Genomic DNA, 23,655 nt, shown 5'->3' with positions numbered 1-23,655 from the left:
GAGGAGATTCGGGTGGGAAGGAGGGCTTGTGATTGACTGGGACAGAGCATTGAGAGAGAGGAAGACTGAAGGATGATGTCAGTTTCAAACGCATGTGTCTGGAAGATGGTGGCACCATGAACTGACAGAATGAGAACAGGAGCAGATCTGGAGGAAGAACGTGGGTTTGGCTGGTCAGATTCAGTCTGAGTGCCTATGGGAACGGCCAAGAGGAGATGTCCAGCTGGCAGTTGGAGATGTGAGTCTGAAAGTGAAGGCAGAAGTCAGGGGTAGAGATATTAATTAGGGAGGCAGCATATGGGTGGGAGTCCAATGCAAGAGTAGATGAGATTACCCACGGAGATGGGAAATAATGAGAGCAGTCTGCCAAGGATGGATACCCCAGGAGCATGTAAGCACCCAGTGAAGGTAAGAGGAGTCCTTGAAGAGTTAGGAATAATTGGAGAGAGATGCGATTCCAGGGTGTGGAATCATGGACCCAAGGAACTACAGAGATTCAAGGAAAAGGTGAAATCCTATAGGTTAAAGACCTTAAAATGTCCCTTAAATTAGGCAGTTGGGAGACCCATGTTCACCTTGACAAAGCAGTCTTGATGAAGTATCAGAATATAGCTTGGGAGAAGGATTGGGAGATGAAGAAGTATTGACCCTGTACAAGCTTGATAAGAGGAAGGAGAGGACATTTGGACACAGGGAACAGGAAAGGAAAGAGAATTATTTTAGGAAACACACTGATCCTTTCCTTCTCCACCTAAGGCTTTATCCTGGGCAATTCCACCTCTCACGTGTCTTGTGTTCACTTCCCCCTATCCATTTGATTTGAACTACCCACCTTGAGGAGTCACAGACAGACACTGAATTTCATCACTTTTCAGTTATTTTCATTCACTCAATTCTCTACCATTCACTGGGTTGCTGGGCATTTCAACACCTGTCAGCTGCAAGGGGGAGAGGGCTAGAAGGTTTGCAGCTCTGGGGTACAGAAAGAAGGCAGTAAGAGTATGCTAACTCACCAGTCTAAGCAGAGCCTGGGGACCTGCAATGTCTCACTGGTGAGCTCCTGGGGAGTTTCCAAGTGTTCTTAATATTTTGTCATCACAGACCACCTACCACAGGGCTTGACACCCCAGGCAGAATGCTGTGATTCAATCCTGACGATGAGTCCAGAAGGTACTGCAATTCTCTGGAAACACTCTTACTGTCAGGAACGCAATCCCGGGCTGGTACATTAGGGTTGGCTGCACTCTAGTTGATATTTCTCCACTCCTCATTCTCGCTCCCAACTGCTGAAACCTCACTGATTGTGGGAGTATGCAACCCAACTCAAGAGGGGATCTCCTGCGGTGGTGGTGTGGCTCGAGGTGGGCTAAAAGCTCCCACCCACGAACCAGTCAACTTTCTCAATCATTTAACCAGGGCAACATTAGCTTGGTGTAGAGTTTAGGTAACAGGGCTTTCATATGGACACTTTGAGTGAAGATCAATCATTTCCCCATTAGAGGCTTCCTAAAGGACTCCAAACGGGATTGCTATGGCCTTGGGAGGAAAGAATGAGGTCATGTAGTCGATAGCTCTGATAGCTCTGTCTCACACAGAATGCAACACAAGCAATGAACTCCAGGCCAACAGGGTGGTAAGTGGATTGGAATCATGTGGCTGGCATCTGTTGGGTTCTCTCAACTCAGCAGTCCAAGGTCATTTCCACATGTTTCACCTTGACACATGGCAGGGCTAAACAAAACTACCAGAGAAACATTGCTTTTTCTCTGGCATTTCTTAAGTATAGGTGACTAGAGGGATAGAGGGCAGTGGCAGGCAATGACAAGGCTCTGTGAAGGTTAAACGTTGTCTAAAAACTGCCCAGAATAACTCCCATCTCCTAGTGAGGGTCCCTGTAGGTGTGCCCCCATCCTCATCCATGTGGCTCAAGAAATCCGAAAGGCATATGGGTCTTTATAACTCTGGTCGAAGGTTCAATGAAGTTTGAATCTCATCTATAGGAAGATTAGATGTTTTTTGTAAATTTTTGTAGTTACTGGTATATTTGTAATCCAGGACCATGAAACATCTAATGTCAGAGAAGCCGAGGACCTGGGAGCATGAAGGAACTTAAGCCACCTGTCCAACTTTCTCATTTAAAATTAGGACACTAAGATCCAGAGAGAAGTCCTCATCAAGCATGCTCACCATCACAATCATGGGGGTAGGGGGGTTAAGAAATGGTTTAGAGGCTCACGGCCCCTTTTCTTCGGCAAATAATATGTTTTCGGGTTGAGAGTCCATTCTCGCATGGCAAACAGGACTCTGGCTGACCCATAGGAAGAACGGTTTGGCCCCATATTTTGATTTGTTTTGTTTCCCACCAATCCCCGAGAAACTCGTCCCCACCGGAGATCCCTACCTCCTGGGGTATGTTCCATGCCATGTAGACGTGGCTTTTAAATTCATCCATCCAGACTTCAGCCACCCTGAGAGCGTTCCTGCGGACGTGGGCGGTGAGGTCCTCTGTGTAGGGCTTGTGGGCCCGCTCAATGTGGGCAATCCGTGAGCAGGGCAGGACCTCCACGCTCCCGCCACACTGCCACACCTGCAGAAGACACGGAGCCACTCGTCAGAGCCTGCCTGGCTCTGTCTTTCTACACCAGAACTCAGGCAGCCACTTGATATGAGCAGGAAGAAATTCAGCCCCTTCACCTTGACTTCCCAGATCATGAGGGAGTGGGCCATACCTGATTTCTACTCCTATAGCAGCAGGATGGCTATGGAGTCATTAAGTCATATCTTGGTTCTTATTGCTATGGATTTGCCAACAACAACAAGAAAAATGAATGCACTTTTCCCCTCCACCTGTGAGCCCTACCCCACCAAAAAAAGAGACCAGACATTTTGTTCCAAAGATCTGGATTCTCCTTGCACTTGGGGGAGAAGTTAACAAAACCCTTGATGATAGTCTGCAGCAGTGCTTGACATAGAGGAACCAGCAAGACTCCCAGCACAGACATCCTCTTCAAATGGACCACATGGGCCTGGACAAGAATTAGTGATCAACACAGAGAAGGGTGTCACCAGACACCCTTCTTCTACTGCATCTTTCCCAGGCTCTGGGTTCTGACTGAATCTGAGGGAGAGCGCTGCAAAGAAGCAAATGATATTAAACTTCTTACCAACCTTGGAGAATAGGAGCTTGATCCGAATGCAATTATATTTTGAAAGATAAACCTTGCATTCTAAGTGTTAATGGGCAGCATCTCAAAGCTCTCACTACAATCTTTCCAGCCACGCTGACCTTTCAATGTTCCTGAACACGCACTCTTTTGTGCTTCTAGGTTTTGGTCCATTCTGCTGGTAATTTTAGAAAGCCCCCTGCCCTCAACTCCTCCTTCAGCTGAAAAAATTCACCTCTCAAGACCTTGATCAGGCTGGGCACAGTGGCTCACACCTGTAATCTCAGCACTTTGGGAGGCTAAGGCGGGAGAATCGCTTGAGCCCAGGAGTTTGAGACAAGCCTGGGCAACATAGTGAGATCCTGTTTCTAAAACATTAAAAAAAAAATTTTTTTTTAGAAGACCCTGATTATATGGCCTCAACATTGTGGAGTCTTTGCTCAATTTTCAGAGTAGAGCCAATTTCTCCTCCTCTGGCCCCCACAGCCCTTGATACCACAACTGACCTGCTTGTAGGTCAGCCTCACTCACTGACAGTGTATTCCTGGAGGGCAAAACCTATATCTCACTCACTCACCTAACAAAAGGCCAAGAACATAGAGGTACTTTGTAAGTACTTGCTGAATAAATAAGTGATTGATGCTTCATCATTCAATCAATCAATGTATAAATGGCTGATATTTACTGAATTTCAGGTGAATCTGAAATACCTGGTTAGAGCTGACAAATGTGGCTTCTGAGGGAAAGTAATTGAGATATCCTGGTAGATAGTACATATTACTTGCCAGATACTGTCAACATCACCATGAACTTGGGAGATGAAGTTCAGATATATAACATGTACCCATCAACAACAATAAGTCTGGGATAAAGCCAGATTTGGATTTAGCTTATTTTTCCCTGTGTTAGTTAAGAAGGGAATGCCTTCCCTTTCAGCCATCCTGTCACACCAGTTGGCCCCTATAGGTTCTAGGCTGTTGGAGTTGGAAGCTGGCTTACTGATTTATCACTGACTTTAGCTTGTTTTGCCTTGAGTGTATAACTTAGGACCAATAGAAAGGAAACTAACATCCTCACTGAGCGTCTCCTATGTGCCAGGCATTGGACTGTATATTCAGGAAGGCAGCAAAACATGGTGGGTGGCTTATAAGCAGGGCTGGCCATGAGACTACTCAGGTTCACATCCTGGCTCCACTCTATGCCTGCTATGTGACCTTGGGCAAGCCACTTGATCTCATTGTGCTTCTGTTTCCTCCTCTCCATGGAGATCACGAGTACCTATCTCAGAAGGTCACTGAGAAAATTAAAGCAATTACATGCAACATGCTTAAAAAAAATGCCTGGTGCATAATAAGCACGTGATCATTCTTAGCTATTACTATCAAGCTGAACAGCAAAATCTTTAGAATCACCCTGTGAGGCAGTTATTATGCCCAATTCCAACTGAGGAAGTGGAAACTAAAGAATGTCCCTTGTCAGTCACGGTGGCTCACGCATGTAATCCCACCACTTTGGGATGCTGAGGTGGGTGGATCACTTCAGCTCAGGAGTTTGAGACCAGCTTGGGTAACATGGTGAGACCCCATCTCTGCTGAAAATTTCAAAAAAAGAACCAGGCATGGTGGCACGTGCCTGTAGTCCCAGCAACTTGGAGGGTTGAGGCAGGAGGATCGCTTGAGCCCAGGAGGTGGAAGCTGCAGTGAGCCCTGATCGTGTCACACTGCACTCCAGGCTAGACAACAGAGTGAGACCCTGTCTCAAAAAATAAAACAATTAAAAAATAATAAAAAAGGAAGGTCCCTTGCTCAAGAACACACGGCTGATATTTAAGACAGAAGGATCTGTCTGATCCCAAAGAAGCTCAGTGAAGAGCCAACACTTCCCCATGATGAGCCAGCTTTGAAAGGAGTTCCCACATCCAGGAATGGTTCTGAGGATCACAAGAGGGTGGCGGTGAAGGCCCCAGTCTGTGAGCCTCCATTCCCAAGACCTGTACATTCTGGGGACTGTGCTGATTTCCAATTCACTTTGCTCAGGTTCTCTATGAAAGCCTGTGAATCCCATGAAGAAGTTATTGACAACACAAAGAGTCAGGGTAATGATTCTTTTTGTGACTGGAACAGAGGCTATTGCTTGACATATTTCAACAATACAACACAAAGCATGAGTCATAACAAAACTCTTTTATTACAAGACCTGCTTCTTAAAGGGTCAGTTCACCATTTCACCTTAGAGTGGGCACATCTGCCATCATTCTAATCAGAATGGTGGTGAGGCCCCTCCCATCATGCCTTTGGACACAGTACGAGGAGCGGCATGACTGTCTAGCACCTGAATTCACTCCCCTCTTCCCACCCCTGCAGCCACCTCCCTTGTCCAGGCCACCGTCATCATCTCTCATTTGGACTCTGCCACAGACTCCAAACACCTGACCTCCCTCTTCCTATATTCCTTCTCCAAGCTCTTCTCCACTCAGCAGCTGCAGTGACTGAAGGTGTAAGCTGGACCACTCCCTCTCCTGCACCATGCCCCTGGCACAGCCCCCGATCAGGGCTTGCCCCCCACCACCCCTCCAGCCCTGACCTTGTGCTCCCCAATACACTCTATGCTGCAGCCTCTATGCTGTAGCCACACTATTTTTTTTACTTTCTCTCACGTGGTTTTTTCCCCCTCACCTCAGACTTCTGCACATGCGATGACATACCCAACACTGCCTGCCTCCCTGACTCATCCTCCAAGCCTCAGTTCACTATCACTTTGTTGCACCCCTTCCACTAGGTTCGCCTGGTGTGCTGTGTGGTCCTGCTCTGTACCCTGATCTAACACCATTATAATTGCTTGTTTAATCACCTCCTTCTCTCTTGCAAAATGTTCTCAAGCTTGTCACCAAATTCTCCCTTAGACACGTGCTAAATGGTGCTCAGAAGAGATCCTGGGTTTCCAGGGGAGGTGGGGCATCTGGGCCAGGTTGGAGTAGCATGTCGCACTTGAAAGCACAGCTTTGGAGTCTGTGGGAACTGGATTAACATGTGTCCTCTGCCACCTGCTGCTGTGTCACCTTTGGCAGGTTACTTCCCTCCAAAGCCTCAATTCTGCCCTGTGGGTGAGGGGATGCAGTGTGGGTAAGTGTTTAACATTGAGCCTACCTCAGTGTGAGCACTACGTGGTTGGTGGTCAAGGAAGCATAGACACCCTGGACATGGGGACAGGCCATCTGGGCCAGCTCTGGCGTCACCGAGTGCTTGTGGAGTGGTGTTGGGCTATGTAACCTCTTGTCTAACAAACATCCATGACAATTGGTACCACACCAGGCTGTGGACTCAGGAAGCCCCTGCTGAAGTGCTCAGGATACTGGAAGCCCTCAGTCTGTGTGTGTGCCTATTATTATTTCATAATAATTTAATAATTATTACATTGCTGCTATTTGGACTGTCCTGTACACCTACCTTTGCGGAGCAAACAGGCCACAGAAGACAGGGTTCCTCCCAAATGCCCAGCCCAGCAGAGGGGTGCATAAGGCTCCCTTCTCAGAGACAGGCAGCACTGGTCAACATCTCCAGTCTCCTCCCTTCTATGAAAGGGCACTCATCTATGGAGAGGGTAACAGCTTTTGCCTTGGCCATGGCATTTGGGTTCTTGGCAGCATCTGGGCTTTGCAGCAGAATATGTGGACTCAGCATGTTTACCCCACCACTTCTGGACCCTGCCCAATGGCACTGAAGCATACAAGAGAAAGCCTGTACTGGCCGACCCCTGGGTGATAAGTGGCTCCAGTGACCAATGGCTTGACCCAAGAGAGAATTTCAAAAGTCACACCCACAGCTCATCTCAGAGACCCTCTGGAGTGGTAGACAAAGGATAGGAAAGGAAGTCACTGGCATTTGGACCTCATGGAGAATGACATCATGGAGCTTCTATGGAGCTCCATGGGAGGGGCAGGGGATAAGGAAGGGAGAGAAAGGGAGCTGGGCCTGGCACATTAAATGTCCAATTCGCAATTGGCACGATAGAGCAAGCCCCAAACCAGAGGGAGGATATACACAGGAAGGCCTGTGCTGGGGAAGCAGGGCAGCTGGACAGGGGATGAGGTATGGGTACAGGGATGGCTTGGCATTGTGAGCTCTGGTGGGTAGAGATGCCTAGGGGAGAGAGGGCAGGTAGCTGGGTACCAAAGGGGTGCCTGAGAAATGAACACCAAGGGTTGGAAACAGAGAAGGCAGGTGTGGTCACGGGGAACAGGGCACAGGAAGAAACAACCAAGATGTAGACCCTATTTTCCACATACGATGGCTGAGGGCATGCGGTGAGGGCAGGCACTAGGCACACCTGACACATCAACACAAGGCTGGGTCCTGAGGCTTCTGACGGGCACTGAGCAACACGTTTCTTGACCACACTAAGTTTTTTCCTGTCTATTTGCACCTACTATTGCACATCCTAAATAATTTCTCCTCCACTTACGACCCAGCTCAAATACTACCTCTTTTGATCTGCCCAGTGTAAATTAGATCCCCTCTGAATACCTTTAGTGCCCTGCCTTTTTCTTCATAACACTTACTCAAAATACTTTTACTTCTGTATTTATTCTTTAAATGTCTGTCTCCCTTCACTGGACTATAAGTGCCATGGAAACAGGAGCGTGTCTGTGTGTTTACCACTGTATACATCAGCACCTGCCACTTAGTCTATATTCAATAACTATTATTTGAATGAGTGAATTCAGGAATCTGAGAGTCCTGGGCTTTCACTGACTATAGAGGCATGGTTTTAACTAGCTCAGCGGGATGCCCTAATAAAGGCCATAAACATAAAATGTGGCTGGATTTTACTGAATACAATGACTTTCTTCAAACTCAAGTGGTTTTTCAGCAAAGCTCTGACATTTAAGTGCATACTGCTGCAACCAAAGAGAGTTACTTGGGCTGCAGAGCTTAAATTAACGTCATAAAACCTAGGAAGTCATCAAATGAGCACAGGCAATACCAGGCAGCTTGCTCTTGCGGAACCATGAACTCACTGGAGAGAAAGCCTCCAACCTCACAAAACCTCAGATATCCCTGCAGAGGAGCTGCTGGGACCACCTCCCACATATGGCCAAGAGCCTAAAGTGGATTGTAAAGAGCAGTTACTCAGGGCAGAGCAAAATCACACTCACCACCGGCCCTTCCCAGAAAACCCTAGTCCTGTTATCACTTCTGAAGAGCCTTGAAACACCCACCCAGAACTACAAGAAAGCATGTAGGTCTTAGGGGCTGGTGGAAAGGGTTTGAATCCTGGCTCTGTCATATATTAGCCTTTGACTTGGACCTGTCTTTGGATGTCAGCTTTTTCTTGGAAATAATGATTCTCCAGGTTTAAAAGAGATGCTGTATATGACAAACTCCCACAAGCAAAGACAGGCATGTCGTGGGTTCTCAGGGAGGCTCAGATCATTTTCTCTTCCCAGGTTGAAGGGTCCCTGGTACAAGGTCAGGGTTACATCTTGTATTGGCCGCTCACACAAACAAGCCTCCTGCTCCCAAGCCTCAATTTCCCCAGCTGCCAAATGAGGCAGCTGGACTCAATGATGTCTTAGATCCCTTCTACTTTTTGCATTCTGTGATTCTGCATTTTCTAGTCAGTGCCTCAAATGAGGCCCAGTACTTGAGACACACCTGAGAGTTGTAAATTGGGTTAAAATAGGGACACACAGTAGACAAAGCAATGGGATGTAGTTTGATCATCTCTTCTACTCCAAGACTCACGACTACTCCATAGTCTATGACAGGGACGGCAAATGAGTTTATGCTCCTGTGTGAAATCAATTTGCTTATTAATATCCTTCTGAAGCACTGTGTTGGGAAGAATTCTGAGGCTCTCTCCAGTCTCAGTGGAGAAGCATGCCACAGTTTATTCATTACGGTTACCATGGGTAAGGGACTGGGGTTGGTGGCACTTCAACCTTGTACTTCATAGCCACATCCACAAGAGCAGATCCCAGATACTCTCCAGCTTTTATCTTCTTATGACTTTTAATGAGCTCTTTGCTCTTGGCAAACTGTTCCCACTGTTCTCTTAGCCCAGAAAGCCTCCTTCCTGTGCTCCACATCCATCCAAAGTCGGCCTGGCCCAGCTCCTCCAAACTCTTGGAACTCATGACTTGTACAACTCATGTGGTCCTTATTTCTGAGCTCATGTGGTTAATGATCTTTTTACATGTAACTGTCTCGCCTAACTTGGCTGCAAAAGCAGAGACAAGAGTGAAAAGCCAAAACTAGCAGGCTACGGGGAGGAAGGCGAGGTGGATGCAGGCTGAGGCAGAGGCCTGGGGAGAGTTGGCAGAAGACCAGAAAGTCACTCACAGAGTGGCCGAACAGTCAGAGATGTAGGCAAACAATAGGGCCGGGCAGGACACTGGCGCTCCAGGTATCCTCCAATTTTGTACTCTGGGCATTTCACTCACCTCACTCTATCCTGGCTCTGCATGGGAATAAGAAAGGTAAGAGAGGGCCCGGCATGGTGGCTCATGCCTGTAATCCTAGCACTTTGGGAGGCCAAGGCAGGTGGATTACCTGAGGTCAGGAGTTCGAGACCAGCCTGGCCAACATGGTGAAATCCCATCTCTACTAAAATACAAAAATTAGCTGGGTGTAATTTTTGTGGCGGGCGCCTGTAATCCCAGTTACTCGGGAGGCTTAGGCAGGAGAATCGCTTGAACCCAGGAGATGGAGGTTGCTGTGAGCCAAGATCGTGCCATTGCACTCCAGCGTGGGTGACAAGAGCGAGACTTCATCTCAAAACAAAACAAAACAAAACAAAAAAACGGGAAGGGAAGAGAGGTCAAATCTGGACAAGGCCAACACAAAAGCCAGAGGCAATCAGCAAGTCAGGGTCAGGGCATACAACAGAGCAGCCAGGATGAAGACAATGTCAGTGTGGAGATAACCTCCCTCCAAAATATCTCACTCCCACGCTGGCAACCTTTAGTCTCCAGATAAGGGCACACTCCTTAACATGGTTTGCAAGACCTCTCAAAACTGGCCCTGCCTATTTCCCGCAGCCTCATCTCTCATGCTACCTAGTTATGTTCAGTTATGCCATGGACATAGGTGGATCACATTCTTGGGTTTTTGTCCCCTCTTCTTGATACTCTCTCTTTACTGGAAATTCCCATGCCCCAACCACGTATACACTAATATCCCTTGCTAATTCCCACCTACCTTCCCTGGCTGCCCTAGTTTTGGCTAATGCCTTGGCTATGCATTCCTATATCACCTGTAAGTCCTCTTATACAGTCTGTGTGATAACTCTGTGTGTGTGTGCAGCTTAAAGACACATAGTACAACATACAACTGTTGACCTGCCACCCCCGCTTAAGAAGCAATGCTTTGCCAGTACCTTAGAAACCTCTGTGTGCTTCTCCTTACCCCCAGAGGTAACCCATTATCCTGAATTTTGTTAATAATTTCCTTGCCATAAACCTACACTGCACATTGTTTAGTTCTGCCTGTTTGTGAACACTATATAAATGGAACCAGATTGCACGCATTATGCAACTTGCTTCTTGCTTCATTTATTTTCATCACCATAGTGTTGCATTGTATAAATATGCAGTAATTTATTTATGCTCTCTTTTGTTGGCTGACAGTCTTGTTTCCAGTATTATGGATGGTGCTCCTCGGAACACGCCTGTATGTGTCTCCTGGTGCACGAGAGTGGGCAGGCCTCCATGTATTTATCTCACAGTGAAATTTCCAGAGCACAGGTTGTATACACATGTTCAACTTTCCTAGGAAAAGTGACACTGTTCCAAATAACGTGGATCACATTATACTCGCACCAGCACGGATGAGGCTCATATTGCTTCCTATCCTTGCCAACATTTGACATTGTCCAACTTTTAAATTTTTGCCAATCTGATGGGCATGAAATTCTCCCTCATTGCAGTTTTAATTTGCAACCTCCCCTGATTACTAGTGAGACAGAGGTTTTTTGTTGTTTACGCGCCCACAATACTGAACTCTTGAGAGAAGGCACTTGTCAGCTTTGTCTTCATTAAGACATTTCTGGTGCCTAAACAGGGCTGGCACATAAGAGGTGCTCAAAAAATTTAAATTGCACGAATGAAGGAACCAGAGCTGGACTTTATTTCTGCGTTATCCCCAGTGCACTTTACTTGGTGCTCTCCCAGGTTTCCCAGGGTACATATTTAGTTATTTTAAAGTGTAAGGGAACATTTAAAAAATCTGTCAATGCTTATTCCTTTCATCAGAGCCTGCAGAAAAACACTCCCTGAGGATATGGTTTCCCAAGCCCTCTTCTTGCAATAAATACTTCCGAAGAGTCCTCTGTGTGGAATTGCTGCTTGGAAAAAAAAAAATGCTGCTTTTTCTTGGAAGGTGTCCCTGAAGGGGTCTGAACATTTGGGTTAGCCCCAACAAACACTTGAAGCAGTTCCTCTGTTTGGAAGGGATCCCTCATAACTATCAGAGGCAGCAGGATTCATTGGGCAGAATTCCAAGAGAGACACGCTGGGCTGGAATATCTGGAAACTTTCCATGAAGAAAAACTTAAAAGACTGTTTTGCAGGAATCTGGGATTTGCTGAAACAGCTGCTTACCCACAGGAAACCCAGGGTCAAGTTACAGGGGCAACAGTAATGTATCATTCTCAGCAAACTGGCCCATTGCATACAGGGGGCCTGGCTTTTCCTTGGACCCCAATGCTCTGCCTATAATGATTGGGCCACAGGAGTTCAGGTAAGGACATTCCAGGAGGACTGCTTTGCAAATGTGCGGTCATTGAGACTAGAAGGTATCTTTAATGGTTCTGACCAAGAAGGGCTGATTCGTGGTTACCTCAAATCTCATTATCAGCAAACAGGCCTGATTACTATTGTTCAAACTCACGCTAGATGAAACTCAAGACAAGTTGGGAGAAGGAAGATGTCTGGCTCTGACATACAGGGGTTGGGAAACTGAGCCAGGAGTACGATGGTCTCCAAAGGTGTGGCAGAGACCCCTATTGCTCACTGACACCTGGGTGCTCCTCCACATTTCCCTGTACCCCTTGCAGTCAGGAGGGTGCAAACTGATGAAAGGAGAGAGGACACGGCCTCTGCCACTTCCCGGGCAAGGTGGGTGACTATCCAGTGTGTCTCCTTAGGTGTACTTCTACTCCCCACCCCACCATCTGCTGGATGTTTAAGCCAGGGTGAACTTGAAGTTCAAAGATGATGAACCCACAAGAGAAGCAATTAGAGTCCCCAAGTCACTACTGGGAGAAAAGCTGCCCAGGAGAGCCTCCCAGCCAGCCTTCAGGGGACTGTGTAAGCAAAATAGGACATTTCCTGGGTAACCTTTATTTCCAGCAGTTCTGAGAGCTGCTGTTTCAGTCTGTGATGTTACCAGAATGTAAGGAGGCAAGGTGACCAAAGAGGCATGGTCCCTGTAGGTACTAGTTGCCAGAGGTTCAATCTATTGTGTGGGGCTCACAAGAGAAAGCTCCAGGAATAGGGACAGATGGAGTGTCTGGAAGGTGACCGCTTCCCAATTCCAGCTGATTAGTCCATTCAAAGCAGGACCCCACTAGAGGCTGAGGATGCAGGGAGCAGATCTAGCCCCAAGGGGTGAGAGAGGGAGCTGCAAGAGGCAGGCAGGGCATTAGAACTCCTGCACATCAGGCTGCCGTCAGAGTTGGGTTCAAACTCAGAACCAGAGCAGAGGGCAGAAAACCAAGGGTGAAGCTAGCCAGGTGGTAGAGGAAAGGTCCAGGCTTGAAGATGACATACAGCTCCAGATTCCTTGAAAAGCCACAGACAGAAGCCCTGCGGCAACTCCACTTATGCAAGAGGAAGCCAGCTGGTGAGGCCAGGGCTGCAGCCACGCTCTTCAAGCCCTTGTCAGGGGACACAAAATCTAGAAGAAGCTGACCCTCACAGCTTCCTGGTGCACAAGGCTGGGAAGGTGAGCTAGTTCAAGTCCAGGCATATCTATGGAACCAAAACCCCACAGAAGCCCCAAACTCAGAGACAGAAGTATTGGCTAGTTCCAAATCAGGGTCCCATTGACACCTGCGCTATCTACTTTACTCATGTCTTTGTTTTGAAATAAGATCTCTGGCCCCCATTGCTGTCACTGGTGCTGCCAGAGAATGACAATGAGCTTAAATGTCACAGGGATTTGGGGAGCAATTTTCTAAAATCCAAATAAAAACCTTCCCATCCCTAATCTGAGAGTGATTTTTATCAGCTAATGGGGCTCATCTATTTACTCAGCATGTTCAGAGCCCTTTTTGGGGGTTAAGTCCCTTTCAATTGCTGTGAGGCACCATCTCCTTGTGGACGTGCTTGTGCTATCCAGCTGCTATTCAAAGTGCATCTTCTGGACCATGTTTAATTTATACTTTGCTATATGAAGATGAACTGCTTACTCATTAAAAGTATTTCTTTTTTTATGTCTCTAATCAGTGGCTGTTTCTTTCCTCTCTCTGAAGCTTAATCGAATCAGAAACAAATTCCACACATATGAATGGCTCATTAGCATGTCCCAGTCAGATTCAAATTGGTTGTCCATACCAGATGCCCCCAAAAGGATGACACTGGCCCAAAGAAGGACTCTTTAAGCCAGTGTCCAAAGGGTGTTGCCATGATAAGCCAGGAGGGTCCTTTTTGAAATCCAGGATAGATACACTCTGTCATTCCCAGCACCATGGAGCCGTCTGATGACAGGTAATGGATGTGTCATTGAGACGGGGTTGGTGGGAGGCAATGTGGCCAAGCCTGGGAGCAGACAACAGAGGAATGTCTGGTGTCTATGTGTCCGGCTCAAGTATCATCCTCACGCTTGGCTCAGTGGGGTCCTTTTATCAAACGATCCAAATGAGGCTGAGATGCTGAACATTCTCTCACTCAGAAATGATATTTGTTCTAAAGAGCTTTACCTCTTAATCAAATGAAACTCAAATTATAAACGCTGGTATGCTAGGTCTTCTCTTAAAGGATTTGCCCTTTTCATAGACATCAAAATGAATCATCAGCATGGGCATCATCACTGGTGTCATCTCTGAAAGTCACTGATAGCAAACTCTCATTTAATACAGATTTACAAAAGAGATCAGCATACTGCAATAGAGTAGAACTGAAGGGAACCTAATCAAGACCTCCCATTACTTCCCAGGTGAGCAAACTGAGGTTCGGGGTCACAGGATAATTTAGAAGCACAGTAAGATATGGATCCAAGAGCCTGCCTTTTGGAAGACAGGAAGTCATTATGGTTCAGAGCATAGCCTCTGGGGCCAAACAGTCTTGGTGTCAAGTCCTACATTTCCCATTTGCTGAACTGGTGACTGTAGGCAATTCACTTCACCTTCTAACACTCAGTTTCCTTGTCTATGAAATGGAGATAAAAGTGATAAATTCCAAAGACAGTTGTGAGAATTAAATGAGGTAATACATAGAGACAGTTTACTTCATCACCTGGAAGAAGTTTAGAGCCCCCTAAGTATTAGCTATAATTATTATCACTATAAGATTCCATTGATTGTAAGATTCACTATTGCTATACCACAGCTTTTCAGGGCAGGAGGAAACACACTACATTCCTCCGAGCTCAAGATTTATATACCCAAGTGCCTACATCTCACCTTCACTCTCATGTGTCTCAGGCATCTCAAGCTTACCATGTCCAAAACAAAGTTCCTGCTTTTCTTCCCTGCCACCCCATCTGTCCCTTAGTCTTCCCCTCATCCATCTAATAGCCAAAGCCTGTAACCTGTAATTCATCTGTAGCAATGTCTTCTTCCATCCTCTCCACATCCAATACATCAGCAAAAGCAAAGAGTTCTAAATATAGCTTGAATATAGCTTGAATTTAATCACTTCTCTCCATCTGCACAGCCAACATCCTGGTCCGAGTCCCTATTATTTTGTGTGGGCATCTCCATCCAGAGCCTCTTCCCTGGTCTTTCTGTGTTGCCATGTTGCCCTTCAATCTGTATTGCCCTCCAATCCACCTTTTAAAATTGTACATCAGAGCATGTCCCTCCTCTGCTTTAATGCAGTTCAGCAGTTATTTACTGAGCACTTACTATGTGCTAATCTTTGTTGTAAGAGATGGGAATCTTATCACAGAACAAAATATAAAAAAATCCCTGACTTTCCATTACTTACACTGTGTTCTTTCTGTTACAGCACTTCCTATGGACTGAATTGTGTCCCCCTTCCTCAAATCCGTATGCTGAGGCTCGAACTCCCCATGTGACTATATTGGACATGGGGCATTTAAGGAGGTGATTAAACATGTACAAAAAGTTATCAGTAGAATGACCATATGTTCTGGTTTGCCGGGGACAATACTGGTTTATACCTAGTGTTCCACTGTTATTATTAGTAGCACCCCCTTTCACTCTCAAAGCTTCTAGTTTAGACAGTAAATTAAAATTTATTTAGTATTTATTATTTATTTATATATGCCAAATGTATAAGGTCCAACCTGATTTTAGAAACACTGAAATCCCCAATAAGTATCTGTCTTAAAATCATAGTCTTACTAATCTTTTCCCTCCCCTAGTCCATGATCTCTCTTTATGACTGCAATCCCAGTGCAGTGAAAATTAAGCAAGTCATCAAGACCCCCTCACCCACTGATATGAAGCATTTGAAGCAGGCCTGAGGAATAAAATAGAGCACCCCACCATTCGGTGCTCTAAGCCAGGATAGAGACCAGAGCCCTGTCTCTTGAATTTTCGCGAACTAGACAGAGAGAGAGAGAGAGAGAGAGAGAGAGAGGGAGAGAGAGGACCTAAAGGAGTAAATGGTGTTTCTGGGCCATTTACAACAGGGGTTAACTCTTTATTTTCAGGACTGACTTTATATACAGGTAAGCCTTGTTTTATAGAAAAACTTGTGTGCAGGGGTTATTTCTGGATACCAGACTTTATAGAAAAACTTGTGTGCAAGGTTAATTTCTAGATACCAGCACCCACAGCACTAGAAAAAAATGTGCTCACGGGTACCCTGCCCCTTGCATTGCTTTACAAAGCCAAGAACATTTGCATTTGGAGATGCCTCTGACCCCTCCTTCTGCAACTTCAGATTTATGAATATCAGGTCTTGTCCAAGGAAAACCACAGCAGTGTCAGAGGAGGAGGAGAAGGAACCTTTGCTCAGTTTGTGGCAGTTCTTCTGAGGAACTGATTCTGGCCTTGCTTGGTGGTCCCCTCCAGGAAAACTAGAGCAGCAATGTAATGGTGGCCAAGAAGCTACCTTCCAGGGTCTGATACAAACCAGCATGCAGACTCAGCTAAAGAAGAACAAAGAACAAAAACAGAAACAAAAGGGAGACAGAAAATGACTGGGGAGCTTTAACATACATTGTGAGCTTCCAGGTTTCTTTGGCTTTTGTTTTCGCTTTTTTCCAAAATTCAGGAAATTAAATATTGATACATGACTATTATCAAATCCCCAGTCTATAATCAAATTTCGCCAATTGTCCCAATCAAGGCCTTTATAGCTATTTTCCCCTTCATCCCAACTTTTAAGAAGGTAAAAATTTCCTTTAGGTTGACTCCCCAAATACTTTCTCAATCGTTACCTTGTTTGCACATTTTATTAATCTCTCTTTTATACAGCTCCCGCATTGAACACAATTGAAAACACCTAAGTGTGAAGACCCTTCCTGAGTAAAATTGTTCATGGGTGCTCTCCTTCTGCTCCCCACCATTTCTAGCTAATCGCTTCATTATGTACTTTTTAAATCGCTTTGTTCTGTAGGGATTAATTTTGCACTTATCTTCACTAACCGTAAAACTTTTACAACGTACTGTTTAAACTGCGTCTACTCAGTTGCTGGTTTGTAATTGCAAAGAGTCACTCCATGGCTGGCAGGTGTGCTAGGAGATAACATGCAATGGCCACGGAGCTTCCTGCTCCATGTTTTCAGATGCCTTCCTGGAGCCGCTGGGTAAGGGGCAGACCAATCGGTTCTGGACTGGCTGCTTGGGGTACCGAAATTTCCTTACATATGGAGATCACCAGCTAGGGAACATCCTCAAATCCCAGATACTTTGGCCTCAGAGGCCTCAGGTTGCTCCTTGGGAATTTCAGACTCTACAGGTCCCAGGAGCAGTTCTATCTATGGCTGACCACCTAGAGGGCAACAAAATTTCAACTACTCTCTCAAGGTCAAGTCTGTACTTCCTCAAGGCTCAGGCACTTGCCCTCTGCCTGTAAGCTGGCACTAGATACCCAGTCTTCAAGGAGTCCCTCTGCTTCCCTTTCTGGTCAACTACAATCTCTAAACTCTCCGCCTTCCACCAATCTCCACCCACTCCCTCCTTAGCCCTTTGAAATGTCTTCTATCACTCCCCCTTGACTCCAACTATTGCCTCCAAAGCCTTCTTATGGCTCTATCTGATGCCTTTTCTCCACTTGCTTTCTCAGAGCACAGGCTGTTGGTTTAGAGGCTTTGGACAGAACTGTGTTTAAATCCAGGCTCCTCCACTTTTTCTCTTGGGACCAGGGCAAGTGCCTTAACTTCTCTGAGCCTCAGTGGTCTCATCCGTAAAATGGTGACAGTAATTCTGGTTTCCTTGATTCTTGGGAGGAGTAAATGACATACAGCATAAAACTCACTAGAATATAAGTTCTATGAGGGCAAACCTAAGTTATCTCATTCATCACTGCATATCCAGTCCTTGGCACAGCATCTAGAATGGTAGGTGCTTCATAAATATTTACTAAATAAATGCACTAAATACAAAATAAACGTTCAACAAATGTTAGCTATTATCATTAGTATTCATGTTTGCCTGTCTGTTTGAGTTCTGAAATGCTGCCTTCCCCTAACATCTGTGATTGTCCACCAATACAGCTCCTATCTTTCTGGCTGATTCTTCTCTGTGACTGTGGGATCACACTGTCCCCGCCTCCATGTCCTATGCCAATGTCCAATTCTAAAATCTCTTCTCTTTTCAGAAATGGTCACATAGAGGGCACCTGATCCCACTGTCTTATCTCAAAGTTTTTTCTTTCTTTTTACCTTAGTTATATAGTTTTGGCTTTCTGTTGAATCCAGGTATTATATTTCTATCTTAACACCAACTACATGTTACAAGGAATATAATACATGTTCAGTGTATGAATGGATGGATGAATAATGCAAGCTTTTTGGTTATTTCCACTGTTATTTCTAATGCCAAACTTGCCACATTTTCCCCCTCAAACTATCTCAAAGTCCCCTTTAGCCAAAATGGCACCCTCAAACCTCCCATCATCTGAGTTTGAAATATCAATGCCATCTTTGTTGGACCTTAATAACTCATTTATAAGAACTAGGAAAGGCTCAGTCTTGACTTCTAATAATCACTCAACTTATTACAATCCAAAACAATTCTAAGGGAACAGATGGACAATGACCCAGCTAAGGCTTTGGGTCATTGGGAAAATTCCCTTTGGAAGCACAAAGGCCTGCAAGCTTGAAATGTGTTTGGTGTCTTTTGAAATTCTTGGCCTCAGAAGACCACGTAGATGAACACTTACTCCACCATACAATTGTCAGCCGTCTCTAGGTGTTACCCCACCATAGCAGCTGAAGGACAATGCTAAAGGGATTCCAATTCATGACAAAATGATACAAAACAGTGGCAAAGCTCACAGCCCCGATCCACACAACACACATACATACATACACACACACACACACACCACGCACACAGACATGTTATCCCAAACTCTCAGGTTATTCTGAACTCCAGCTGGCTTGAGCCAACCATAACATTTAGCAGCAACTAGAAACTAAAATCCAATTTAAGGTGTTTAATTTTCTCTGTCTCCAGGGATGGGAAATAAAAGAATCTGCTTGCAGCTTTTCTGTGAGATGTTGCATCTGGTGGTTTTCTGAGACCTTTTCAGCAGAGCAAAAATGCTGGTCCCCAGACCCCTTTCTCCTCACGTCTCTCTAACTGTGTGGGCAAAGACGAGGTTGCTTTACCTGAAACTGTGGTGTCCAATGTTTTTAATTAATTTCCTTATGGCTAGCTGAGAACAGCCATGATACTAACAGTGAGCTGCGATTACTCAGACCTCTGGGTCCAAGGCCTTTGGGGAGAACCACATACCCAGTCTATCATGTGCCTCAATAACACACATTAACCTGTATATATTAACCTGCCTGGACTGCCTTCACTGGTAATTTTAGCAAAGTCTCTAGCCCTTTAACCGTGGATACAAATTTTTTAATGTCTCAGATAGTGGTGATGCCTGTTCTAGGCAATTGCCAGGGACTCTTCCTTGCTTTCTCTTCCTCCTCTTTTTCTCTACTCCCCTGCCCAGACTTCTGACTTCCTCTCTGTTCTGGCTCCTCTCATTTAATAATCCCTCATCTGTCTCCTTCCTGACTCTGTGGACTCTGGCTCAACCCTCGACTGTTACCCCTCCAGTTCTGAAGTCTCCTGCCACCTCCAGTGAGGACATTGTGTAGTATCATCTGATTTAGGCCTCAGCACTCTTGAGACATGTGGCTAAACCACTGAGCACTGAAATGGTACTGTGGTCATTTTCCAAAGCAATGCTGGCCTGAGTTAACCCCTGAAATTAACCTTTATGCCATCAATGATTTTAAACCCCGAAGCTAGAGATGGATAAACAACACAACATAGTGATTAAGGCATTCATTTTTAAACCAGTTAGGCTGGTTCTAATCTTGAGTGGTTCTGGGTAAGGAGGGAGTTATTTAATCTAATTTCCTCCAGGTTTCTAATTTACAAAATCGGGATAACAGCATGGACCTCACAGGGATCACGTAACAATTAATAATATACACAGTGATTGCCAAATAGCATACAATAAATGGAAGTTCCTTTTCAATGAAATTCTTGGCCTCAGAAGACCTCATAGATAAACACTTATATATGTTAAGACCACATAAACACTTACTCCACCATACAACAATGGGTCTGCTTTATGGAATAAAGCACTTGCTTCTGTTGCCCAAGAGTGTACATCACTACACCAAATCTCAGACATCCCATACCTTGACAGGTCAAATCCCCACCTTCAGGGTGCTCACTGCTTCCTCGGGAGTCTGCCTCAATGCCACCTCCTTTTTGAAGCCCCACCCAACTCCCACAGGTGGAGTGGTTGCTCCCCCTGGTGCTCTCACAATGCATCAGGATCTTTCAGCCTTGCCATTTTGACCCTGAGTAGGTTGTGCCCTATTTAGCACATTAACCTGAATTACACTCAGTGATGAATTTTCACTCAGAAATGAGTAAATGTCACTAAGCCAATTTAATTCTCTTCATCGATTTTCTATATGACAAAAGTAAAATATTCCCATCTATACTAATTTTCTAGTTTTATTTTAGCAGAATTAGTTTCACTGGGGTTAACACTTTTTTTGCATTGATTTTACAACTAAGATAGGGTTCTTCTATCAGTATGCTTTTACCCATAACACATTTTATAATTATGGCCTCCATCACAGGGTTTTTCTTGGTGGTAATGATTTCCACCAAGTTTAGTTTTCCTGAATCAAATTTTGCAAATGTAAATCATGTTAATATTCATTTCTTCAGGCAATTTTTTTGACTTTTATAGTTTTGCTATGCTCATTTTATTTGTTGCTTTAGCTTGAGTTGATTGTCTTTACCACTGCTTGATTGGAAAAAAAGCAATTGCATTTTTTGATTTTTAAATAACAATTTCTAAAAAGTACCACACAAAAAAGTGTGAGCAGGTTGAGTTGTGTACTTGTTACTGTTGCCATTGGTAGATCAAAGAACACAGAAAGTCCTCAAAGTCAAAATGGAGGGAGGGGTCAAACATTCTGTTTAAGCTCATGACATTTTCTACAATCTGAGATGAGTACTCAGAACATGGTAAGGTGGTTGTCTCTCCAGCTAGGCTGAGAGCCACTCAAAGGCAGGAGCTGTCATTCATCTCCAATTTCCCAGCAGGGGGAAAGTGAATGTTTGAAGGATGAATGAATGAATAAATAATGAACCCACCTGGAAGTGATAAGAAATTTTGTCAGATTTCTTTTTTTTTTATTTTATTTATTTTTTTAATTTTTTTATTATACTTTAAGTTCAGATTTCTTACTGAAGACCACAATGCTATGCCTTCTTAGACCAGGCATAAATGGCTTCTGAAGCCACCTTTCTTGGGTTCATATAGCACCTTTACCACTTACCAGTCATGTAACCTTGAGCAAGTTATATCACCTCTCTCTGTGCTTCAGTATATCAATCTGTAAGTGGGGATAGTAATAGTCCCTACATTTCAAGGTACTGCAAGGATTAAGTGAATTAATACACGTAAAGCACTTCGGACAGTAGCTCACATATAATAACTGCCATATTACTATTAACCATTAGTATTATGGTCATAAAGTTTATCTATCTTTCTAATTTTCTAGTGATACTTGAAGATGTCCTAACATAGGGAGCTCACTGTATCATTAGCATCTATTCTTTTCTTATGGTTCTAATTTATGTTTCTGCTATTGAATAACTACATCTCTTACAGCTTATACTCACTGTTCATAGCTCTGACTTTCTGAGGTATATAGAATATATTTTCTTATATGTGACTGGTCTGTAAATTCAAAGCCTGCTCTTTCAGCACATACTAGGCTCCAAGCACCACTATGAAAATAAAATAGCCATAAATCCTGACATCACATGTTTTAAAGTCTAGCAGGAAAGAAGAGGGAAAGATATTTGTGTCTTGCCTAGATCTTCCCCTCCTTTGAATCGAAGACCTTTCTCCATTATACACAGTTTGCAAGGCTAAATTCACCCTGTGGACTTACAAACATAAAGCCTATAAAAATGAAATTGTGTGATATTAGTACATAAATAGACCAACAGATCAATGAAACCAAAATAGAAAATCCAGAAACAGACCCAAAAGTATGTGGCAATTTATTGTACAATAAAGGTAGTTTTGCAAAGAAATAAGGAAAGATATTATTTTGAATAGAAGGTGTTAGGATACTTGTTTGACCACAGAAAAATAAGACATTGGATCCATTTCTCACACCAAACTGCAGGATCAATTCTGAATGAATCAGAGATTAAAATGTAAAAAAATACAGTCATATAAGTATTAGAAGAAAATGTAAGTGAATTGCTTTATAACCTGGGAGTGGGTAAGATTTTCTATGATTAAAATCTGGAAGCAAGAAGAAAAAAAAGTTTGTTTAAACAGAAAAAACACGAAAAAAGCAGCCTTTGGATGGCGAAACAAACAAACAAACATGAGAAGCAAAATCAAGACAAGTAACAAACTGGGAGAAAATATTTGCAATTTGTATGATGGGCAAAGTATTACCATCTCTAATGTGTAAAGATATTCTAAAAATAGAGAGAAGACTAACAACCCTATAGGAAAGTGGGCCAAAAATATGAACAGCTTACAGAAAAAAGAAATGCAAATAGCCTTAATCATATGAAAATCTTTTCAACCTAGTTCTTAATAAGAGAAATGCAAATTAAAACTACCCTGAAAGGCATTTCTTATCTGTCAGATTGGTTAAAAAAGAAAAAAAAAAAAATCCACAACATACTTTGTTGGTATGGCTGTGAGAAGACAGACACCTTCATCATTCCTGGTGGGAAAAATGTTACCACTCTGGAATGCTATCCCTCTAGAGGGATATTTGATGATGTCTAGCAAAGTTACATATGCATTTACCTTTTGACTTCACAATTCCATTTCTAGGAATCTATCCAAAAGATAACCAGTAAAAATATGAAAAAAGTATGCAAAAGATTATTAATTATAGCACTATGCTCTCAAAAGGAAATTGGTAGAATAAACTATAAAATGTTTATGCATCTGAGTAGTATGCAACTGTAAGAAAGGAATGAGGAACATCTTTATATACTGTTATAGAACAATCTTCAGAAAAAAATGAGTTAATAAAAATGTGCATACTATACTACCATTTATCTAAGAAAGGGGACCTATGAATATATATTCACATTTTCTTGCCTTTTTTCAAAGTGTTAAGTAAAACAAACAAAAATAAATGTTTACATTGGAAATAGTGAGGAAACAGGATGAAGAGAACAATGCTGAAAGTTCTTTATTTTGTAGATTTGACTTTGGACTGTATAAATATTTACATCATTTTATAAACTAAATATACATTTATATGACTATAAAAATATAAATATAAAAGTCAGAAGCAAAATGAAACAACTGAACCTACTTCTTTTTTTTCTTTTTTTATTTTTTTATTTTTTTCTATGTTTTATTATACTTTAAGTTCTAGGGTACATGTGCATAACGTGCAGGTTTGTTACATATGTATACTTATGCCATGTTGGTGTGCTGCACCCATCAACTCGTCAGCACCCATCAATTCATCATTTATATCATGTATAACTTCCCAATGCAATCCCTCCCTCCTCCCCCCTCCCCATGATAGGCCCCAGTGTGTGATGTTCCCCTTCCCGCTCCAAGTGATCTCATTGTTCAGTTCCCACCTATGAGTGAGAACATGCG

At 43.8% G+C, this 23,655-nt stretch overlaps 1 protein-coding gene across 2 annotated transcripts in view; it reads right to left on the bottom strand.

Moving 5' to 3' along the window:
• GALNT18 (polypeptide N-acetylgalactosaminyltransferase 18) overlaps positions 1-23,655 on the bottom strand; it is a 359,386-nt gene that overhangs the window by 66,522 nt on the left and 269,209 nt on the right. For both annotated transcript variants that reach the window (XM_017881607.1, XM_017881608.1), the window contains exon 7: positions 2,402-2,587. In XM_017881607.1, coding sequence (XP_017737096.1) covers positions 2,402-2,587 — 186 coding nt within the window. The remainder of the gene's footprint in view (positions 1-2,401; positions 2,588-23,655) is intronic.

The sequence above is a fragment of the Rhinopithecus bieti genome, unplaced genomic scaffold, assembly GCF_001698545.2.
Source record: "Rhinopithecus bieti isolate Rb0 unplaced genomic scaffold, ASM169854v2 scaffold_11944, whole genome shotgun sequence".
NCBI lineage: Eukaryota > Metazoa > Chordata > Mammalia > Primates > Cercopithecidae > Rhinopithecus > Rhinopithecus bieti.
The sequence above is the reverse complement of the archived record's forward strand: the minus strand, read 5'-3'. Positions and strand labels throughout refer to the sequence as shown.